The 9,181-nt window shown below is 41.9% G+C and overlaps 1 protein-coding gene across 1 annotated transcript in view; it reads left to right on the top strand.

Moving 5' to 3' along the window:
• Positions 1 to 281: 281 nt before the first annotated feature.
• LOC121533317 (F-box/LRR-repeat protein 5) overlaps positions 282 to 9,181 on the top strand; it is a 28,135-nt gene continuing 19,235 nt past the window's right edge. Inside the window, exons 1-3 of the mRNA XM_041839146.2 lie at positions 282 to 454; positions 5,626 to 5,841; positions 6,992 to 7,087. Of these exons, the coding sequence (XP_041695080.1) occupies positions 371 to 454; positions 5,626 to 5,841; positions 6,992 to 7,087 (396 nt within the window). The 5' untranslated portion in view covers positions 282 to 370. The remainder of the gene's footprint in view (positions 455 to 5,625; positions 5,842 to 6,991; positions 7,088 to 9,181) is intronic.

Raw genomic sequence — 9,181 nt, 5'->3', positions numbered from 1 at the left:
GGCCAAAGTAGTGGAATAGTGGTGAGGTTTTAATGGGTGCAGGGTTAGTTGGTAAGGCACATTTTTCACTAACTGTAATGAATTCACACTACAGAATAGTAGGCTGATACACAGACAATACAGTAGGTGGAGGCATGCACCTATTACATATGTTTGCTGATCGCCATAATACCAAAGCAGCAGAGCAACTCAACAGCAGAAGCATGCGCAGCGCAGCAGCAGCAATCAGACGACGACGACGACTCTGTCACATGACAATGGATTGCGCATGCCCATTATGGCTTCGCCAATGCGAAGCTAACCAGTTAGCATCTAATACGCGACGCAAGAAGCAACTCAGTCAGTGTTGACTAGTTTCTATGGAGTGAAGATGGCTCCTTTTCCCGACGAGGTGGATGTTTTCACTGGCCCACACTGGCGAATGAAACAGTTGGTGGGACTTTACTGCGAGAAGGTCTGTATGAAGGAATATGAATTTGCCCAATTAACGTTAGCTATGTAGCTAGCTAGCATGCTGCCTGACATTTGTTACGCAGTGGTTAGCTAGCTAGTCTGAGTAATGGGTGTGTTTTTGGCATAGTTGTTATGTCCGTCGCTGGCTAACTACCTAGTTGGGGTATGTCTCAACCAGCATCTTAGCCGTCTAGCAAGGTAACGTTAATCACATGATACTTTAGCCAACTTGGATAGCAAACAGTTCTAGCTAGCTAGTTAGTTACGTGGATTGACCAGTCTGAAGTTTGCGAGCCACTTTGTTGTTATGCAACACGTTATGCTAGCTAGCAGGGTTGGAGGGTACCTTCTAATGAAATGTAATCCGTTACTGTTAGTTACTGACGTTAGTTAACGTTACCTGTCCAAAATTGTAACCAGTAACGTCATTTTTGGATTACCCAAACTCAGAAACGTAATATGATTACTTTCCCCGTAAGAGGCATTAGAAGAAGACTAAAAGGATCCATCAAACGTATTTAGTGTGGAGTGTGGTCTAAATTGTGGTGAGACTCGCTCAGGTGGAACAAACGATACATTAGCGCTTTTTTTCAATGGTGAATTTAATGTAAACAGAAAGGTGTCATAATGTATTTTTTCTCACACATCCTTTCTGAATTTAAAAGTAATCCAATAAGTAATTATTTCGTTTTTCTAAAGTATCTAATCTGATTACAATATTTTTGTTGTAATGTAACTGATTACAGTTCGTTTGTTTGTGATTACTTTACTCCCAATGATGTATTTAACCCCTGGATTGCATATAAACCCTGGATTGCTAATGCTATGTGTTGGCCAGTGAGAGGCTTTGGAAGCCACCTGTCGGCCATATTGGCACTCCCCAGGAGCAGTCCTCCATAGGAATGAATGGAATTCTACAGTATTTCAATTCAATGTTTCAAGGGCAAAGTTACATGTATATAGTGGGGACAGTAACATAACTTTCAAAAAATTATACTTTAGGGAAAATGTTTGTATAGTCTCTCTTATTTTTATGTTTAACTCACAATATGATTTATTTAGTATTTATAAAAAACTATGCATCTGTAATAGAATACATATGACAACAACAAATGTAGACATTAATAAATGCATTTCTATAGCTTTCAAAAAAAAAATACACTGGTGCCAAGATGGAGGCGTGGTGCTTCAAAACAGCGCCCTCTGTTAGTCATCTAGCGTATATATAAATTATTGGTTCTCCCCAACTCTGCTAGCCAGCTACTACGCAGTTCAGTGGCTAACTAACTATATTGTTTCCCCAGCTTTTACCTAATGTCACATAACTTGGCATGAGCAAAACACTGTCAAATTGGTGCACAACTTAATTAATGCGAACAGCAGAATGAACAACGATCCTTCCTCACCGACCTGTCAAAAGAATGAGGAGATGGCTGCCATTTTTACGGGCTCTTAACCAATTGTACTATTTTGTGTGTTTTTTCACGTTATTTGTAACTAACTTATTTTGTACATAATGTTTCTGCCACTGTCTCTTATGACTGAAAGTAGCTTCTGGATATCAGGACAGCGATTACTCACCTCGTACTGGATGAAGATTTTTTTCTTTAACGAGTTGGACGCAAAGGATTTTCTTTAGACACCCAACAAGGCCCAAATCCCCGTCATTTGCATGAGAAAGAGACAGAGATATCAGGGACATAGGTTGGGGTGCCTTGTAAGGATCTGATGGCGAGTGGGTAATCTGCCTCTACCATCAGTCCTATTAGCCAACGTACAATAATTGGATAACAAAATAGACAAACTACGATCACGGATATCCTACCAACGGGACATTAAACTGTAATATCTTATGTTTCACCGAGTCGTGGCTGAACGACGACATGGATAATATCCAGATGCCGGGATATACACTGCATCGGCAAGATAGAACAGCTGCCTCCGGTAAGACAAGGGCTGACGGTCTGTGTATATTAGTAAACAACAGCTGCTGCACGAAATCTAATATTAAGGAAGTCTCGAGGTTTTGCTCGCTTGAGGTAGAGTATCTCATGATAAGCTGTAGACCACACTATTTACCAAGAGTTTTCATTTATATTTTTCGTAGCTGTCTATTTACCACCACAAACCGATGCTGGCGCTAAGATCGCACTCAATGAGCTGTATAAGGCCATAAGCAAAAAGGAAAACGCTCATCCAGAGGCGGCACTCCTAGTGGCCGGGTACTTTAATGCAGGGAAACTTAAATACGTTTTACCTCATTTCTACCAGCATGTTAAATATGCAACCAGGGGGAAAAAAAACTCTAGACCACCTTTACTCCACACACAGAGACGTGTACAAAGCTGTCCCTCGCCCTCCATTTGGCAAATCTGACCATAACTCTATCCTCCTGATTACTGCTTACAAGCAAAAACTAAAGCAGGAAGCACCAGTGACTCGGTCAATAAAGAAGTGGTCAGATGAAGCAGATGCTAAGCTACAGGACTGTTTTGCTAGCACAGACTGGAATATGTTCCGGGATTCTTCCGATGGCATTGAGGAGTATACCACATCAGTCACTGGCTTCATCAATAAGTGCATCGACGACGTCGTCTCCACTGTGACCATACGTACATACCCCAACCAGAAGCCATGGATTACAGGCAACATCCACACTGAGCTAAAGGGTAGAGCTGCCGCTTTCAAGGAGCGGGACTCTAACCTGGACGCTTATAAGAAATCCAGCTATGCCTTCCGACGAACCATCAAACAGGCAAAGCGTCAATACAGGACTAAGATTGAATCGTACTACATCGGCTCCGACGCTCGTCGGATATGGCAGGGCTTGCAAACTATTACAGACTACAAAGGGAAGCACAGCCGTGAGCTGCCCAGTGACACGAGCCTACCAGACGAGCTAAATTACTTTTATGCTCGCTTCGAGGCAAGCAACACTGAAGCATGCATGAGAGCATCAGCTGTTCTGGACGACTATGTGATCACAGATGTAACACCTTTAGACAGGTCAACATTCACATGGCCGCAGGGCCAGATGGATTACCAGGACGTGTACTCCGAGCATGCGCTGGCCATCTGGCAAGTGTCTTCACTGACATTTTCAACCTGTCCCTGACTGAGTCTGTAATACCAACATGTTTCAAGCAGACCATCATAGTCCCTGTGCCCAAGAACACTAAGGTAACCTGCCTAAATGACTACTGACCCGTAGCACTCACGTCTGTAGCCATGAAGTGCTTTGAAAGGCTGGTCATGACTCCCATTATCCCATATACCCTAGACCCACTCCAATTTGCATACCGCCCCAACAGATCCACAGATGATGCAATCTCTATTGCACTCCACACTGCCCTTTCCCACCTGGACAAAAGGAACACCTATGTGAGAATGCTATTAAAGGACTACAGCTCAGCGCTCAACACCATAGTGCCCACAAAGCTCATCACTAAGCTAAGGACCCTGGGACTAAAAACCCTCCTCTGCAACTGGATCCTGGACTTCCTGACGGGCAGCCCCCAGGTGGTAAGGATAGGTAACAACACATTTACCACGCTGATCCTCAACATGGGGGCCCCTCAGGGGTGTGTGCTCAGTCCCCTCCTGTACTCCCTGTTCACCCATGACTGCATGGCCAGGCACGCCTCCAACACCATCATTAAGTTTGCCGACGACACAACAGTGTTAGGCCTGATCACCGACAACGATGAGACAGCCTATAGGGAGGAGGTCAGAGATCTGGCCGTGTGGTGCCAGGATAACAACCTCTACCTCAACGTGATCAAGACAAAGGAGATGATTGTGGACTACAGGAAAAAGAGGACTGAGCACGCCCCCATTCTCATCGACGGGGCTGTAGTGGAGCAGGTTGAGAGCTTCGAGTTCCTTGGTGTCCACATCACCAACAAACTATCAAGGTCCAAACACACCAAGACAGTCGTGAAGAGGGCATGACAAAGCCTAGTCCCTCTCAGGAGACTGAAAATATTTGGCATGGGTCCTCAGATCCTCAGAAAGCTATACAGCTGCACCATCGTGAGCTTCCTGACTGGTTGCATCACTGCCTGGTATGGCAACTGCTCGACCTCCAGAGGGTAGTGCGTACGGCCCAGTACATCACTGGGGCCAAGCTTCCTGCCATCCAGGACCTCTATACCAGGCGGTGTCAGAGGAAGGCCCTAAAAATTGTCAAAGACTCCAGCCACCCTAGTTATAGACTCTTCTCTCTGCTACCGCACGGCAAGCGGTACCGGAGCGCCAAGTCTAGGTCCAAAAGGCTTCTTAACAGCTTCTACCCCTAAGCCATAAGACTCCTGAACAGCTAATCAAATCGCTACCCAGACTATTTCCATTGTCCCCCCCTCTTTTACGCTGCTACTACTCTCTGTTTATTATCTATGCATAGTCACTTTAACTCTACCTACATGTACATATTACCTCGACTAACCTGTGCCCCCGCACATTGACTCTGTACCGGTACCCCCAGTATATAGCCTCGCTACTGTTATTTTATTGCTGCTCTTTATTTTTTATTGTAATTTTTTTGTTATCCATTTTTTACTTAACACTTATTTTTCTTAACTGCATTGTTGGTTAAGGGCTTGTAAGTAAGCATTTCACTCTAAGGTCTACACCTGTTGTATTCGGCGCATGTGACAAATAACATTTGATTTGATTTATGAGGCTTGTTTTGGCCCAAGTTCCTCTCATACAGGCATGTCCACAATTATGTTGCTTATTTGTTCAGGTCTGCAAGATTAAATATATTGTAGTTTACACACACACACACACACACACCAAGGTGGTAGGTAGCCTAGTGGTTAGAATGTTGGGCCAGTAACCGAAAGGTTGCTAGTTGGAATCCCTGAGACAAGGTAAAAATCTGTCACTGTGCCCTTGTGCAAGGCACTTGACTCTAATTGCTCCAGGGTTGCCGTTGATAATGGCAAACCCTGGCCGAGGGTGTCTCAAGGAGAGTTGGGATATGCAAAAAAATAACATTTCCAATTCACACATGCGTATTAATACACACTTGTACATGTGTGAAATAGGATAAATATAAGCACCCACCAAATAAGAATTATTATTACACACTTTGTTGATTAGGAGCACACAGCTTTATGCTTTTGCTATTTGAGTAACTTTGACGTGTTATTTCTCTCCATTCTACCACAGCTGTCACAGACCAACTTCTCCAACAACAATGACTTCCGCTCATTTCTTCAGTCGCTTTGTGCCACCTTCAAGGAGTTCAAGATGCATGAACAGATTGAGAATGAGTACATCATCGGTCTGTTGCAGCAGCGCAGCTGCAATGTGTATAATGTACACTCCGACAACAAGCTCTCAGAGATGTTGTCCCTGTTTGAGAAAGGGCTGAGAAGCGTTAAGGTGACTCCACTAATGATATCAGCAGAAGCACTGCCACTAACATAATGACATGTATGAAAAGGCTCTCAAATAATCGCTGTTGCTCTTGGGGCTTTGTGTTGCGTATCACTGAGTCATGTCCTTTTTATGAAATGGTACACTATCCCTGTAGTGATTCAGCCTACAGACTGGCATGTAATATTACTACAACGAAAACAGTCTCTGGATAGGGAAGGTCTTGCATTCCTGTTAACTTTTTAAAAACTTTTATGTTAGTGAAACTGATGTTTCTAGACGCAACACATAATTGAACTATATGCCTCAATTCATGGAAAGGGAAATGGTGAGGAATTCTATGGTACATACATGCATTTTGAACAGAAAGAAAATAATTGAGAGATCTTTTGAGTTCATGGCATTATGTTGCTTGTATACAATTACGATATATATATTTGGTGTTAGGAGGTACTTTATTTGGTAGCATGTAGGGAGCACCAAGCAGAACATGCATTACATGGGCCTGTGGACATTGTTTATAGACAGAAAAATATGTTTTTAGAGAGGTAGCCTAATTAAAAAGCTTTTGGAGAAATAGAGATACTGTGCTGGCCATTTTCGGTTCCATTTGGATAATTGAGGCAGAATTGTTCCTGTGACCTACATTTTTTTTTGCTCTAGATTGCAGGAAACTGCAGTTACAGGTATTCCTCAGCAGCACCACCTTGTTAAAATATCCTGGGTAGAACCTGGTCTGTCTCAATCACAGTTTGCTAAAACACAAACGAAAATTCCACTGTTTGGGCAGAATTTTTCAATCTCTACTTGGTCTTCAACCAGGAGAGGAAATAATGTTTTAATTAAAGCTCTGATAAACAAGACTGTAAAAAAATTTGTAAATGCTATTAGAAGGCTTTTTGGTTTAGTCTCTCTGCAGATTTGTTGATGAAAGTGGAGGAAAACGTTTCTCAATTAAATCGAGGGTATTTCAAGTTTAGCTTCAAACATGTTTATCTTCTTATCCTACAAGGGAAAGTATTTGTGTTTTACTGGTCTGTTGACTCTTGTATGTTTGACAGTATTGATTTGGCAGAAGCGGAGGATTGCTGGCATTCTTAAGGGGAGTGAATGACAGTCAGTTGTGTGATGTGTAATGTTTATGATATCTTTGCAGAGTGAGTATGAGCAGCTCAACTATGCCCAGCAGCTGAAGGAAAGACTGGAGGCATTCACACAGGACTTCTTACCCCACATGAAGGAGGAGGAAGAGGTATGATTTAATAATATAAAAGTAATAATTAATTGTAGGGTATTCTGATGTAGGACTTACTGTGTACAGTATTAATACGTTTGTTATATCCAGTGTAATGTCCATGAATGGATATCAGCCAGTAGGGCTGTTGTGGTGAATGTATTACCACCAAACTGGCAGTCATGAGTCATGACCGCAGTAAAATTCCACGTGACCGTTGAGTCACGGTAATCTTCTCTTATGCACTCTGGACATGCGTTGGTAGTACCCAATTTGCTAACGACCATCAGGTCCTAATGGCCTGGTACTTAAGGCTCTATTGTCCTTCTAACCACTCTGACATCAATGCAAATGCATTCAAAAATCACATTTAACACACCATCAAAATAAGTATTGTGCTTTTAAAAGTCATGTCACTGTGACAATCATTTTAAAGAAAAGTTCAACAGCAGGTTGAAACTGAGTGTAAAACATGGTCATTGTGGATGTTGTTTCAAAGCCTAACACAACAAAATGGCCAGCGCTTTCTAAGGTGATGATTAATTCAAGACAACCATAAGCATATTAGAGCTTATGCATAGGCTTATGAAACAATATATTAAACAAATCTGTGGACTGTATTATTATGCATACTGGATGGACTGGTACCTTTATGCTCCCAAATTTCTGTCCACGATTCTGGTAGAGAACGTATTGACCTAGGCGATGCTATTGGTTCATTGATTGTGCAGGGTGGCTTACAGTTAGCCTACAATTATAGTGAATTTGTATTTGATTTTGAATAGCCTAGTAATAGGACTTTTTAATTAATTGGGTGACACATTACCGTTAGCTATACAGAATCTCACCACCATGCATTTCCATCTCTTCCGCTCTCTCCTTCATTCCTTTCTTGAGGGCGCAGAGGGGATGTCAAGAGTTTAGTGAAATATGTTTAGTTACGAAAACATGTCTATTACTATCGATGTTCCCGAAAAAATTTCACTTGGTTTCCTAAATTAAGCACTGGGTAGCTGCAGGAAAAGGGTTGGAGAGCACATGGCATACACAGTTTGGGTGGAATATTAGAATATTACCTGTCAGGGCCTTCCGAGTGGCGCAGCGGTCTAAGGCACTGCATCGCAGTGCAGAAGGCGTCACTACAGACCCGGGTTCGATCTAAGTCTAATTTTGCTGTCGATATTATGGTGTTTCAGAGTTTGTTATAACCAATTTATTGATTGTGATTATAATAGGCTATAGGTCAGGCCCCTATTCCATCAACCCTTGCTCTCTTTACGTGAAACGTATTCATCGCATGCGTGTGACCAGTAGGGCCTGACCTATAGCCTATTATAATCACATCAATAAATTGGTTATAACAAACTCTGAAACACCATAATATCGACAGCAAAATGGATGCGAAGGACGTGAGCAAGAAACTCCAAACAGATGTTTACTGGTTGCTCAGGAGGGAAAGGGGAAGTCAGATCTGTGGAAGACGTTTGACTTAGTTGTGGAAACTGCTGATCAAGAAAAAGGAGGGTATAGGAGCAAGCTTTGCGTGAGTATTATGTGTGCCAAACAGTTGCTGTTAGATTACAATATTAATTTCTGACCATTTGGAACAGTGTAAACAACACTAAATAAATAAGTGTACCAGAGAGTCTGTTCTAACGGGGGAAAAAATATATATAAAGCCTTTATTACAGCAGACTAAAATCAGTTGCGTACATTAGTGAATTGCGATTGTATTTATTGTTTAGGCCAATTATTCAAAGCTCCGTTTGTTATTTAATTTTAAAACTAAAATGCTTGATTGCATTTCAAAGCATGAATGTCTCGTATGCTGTGTGATGGCATGAACGAATTAATGATTGATTGATACACTAGCCTATATATTGAAATATAGGCCTAAGTAAGTTATGGTATTAAGACTAAACAGGACACACTCTTAGGCCTACAGCGCGATGGTGGTTATACAAGGCTACTATACAAAGCTTACTAATGATAACAACATAACTTAGCATTATAATGATGATCATAATTGTAATAATAACAATAAGAAGATCAAGAAAAAGGAGGGTATAGGAGCAAGAACTGCATGGAAATTATGTGACAAACAGGTGCTGT

The sequence above is a fragment of the Coregonus clupeaformis genome, chromosome 20 (genome assembly GCF_020615455.1).
Source record: "Coregonus clupeaformis isolate EN_2021a chromosome 20, ASM2061545v1, whole genome shotgun sequence".
NCBI lineage: Eukaryota > Metazoa > Chordata > Actinopteri > Salmoniformes > Salmonidae > Coregonus > Coregonus clupeaformis.
Note: the sequence above shows the minus strand (reverse complement) of the source record. Positions and strands in the feature narration are given on the sequence as shown.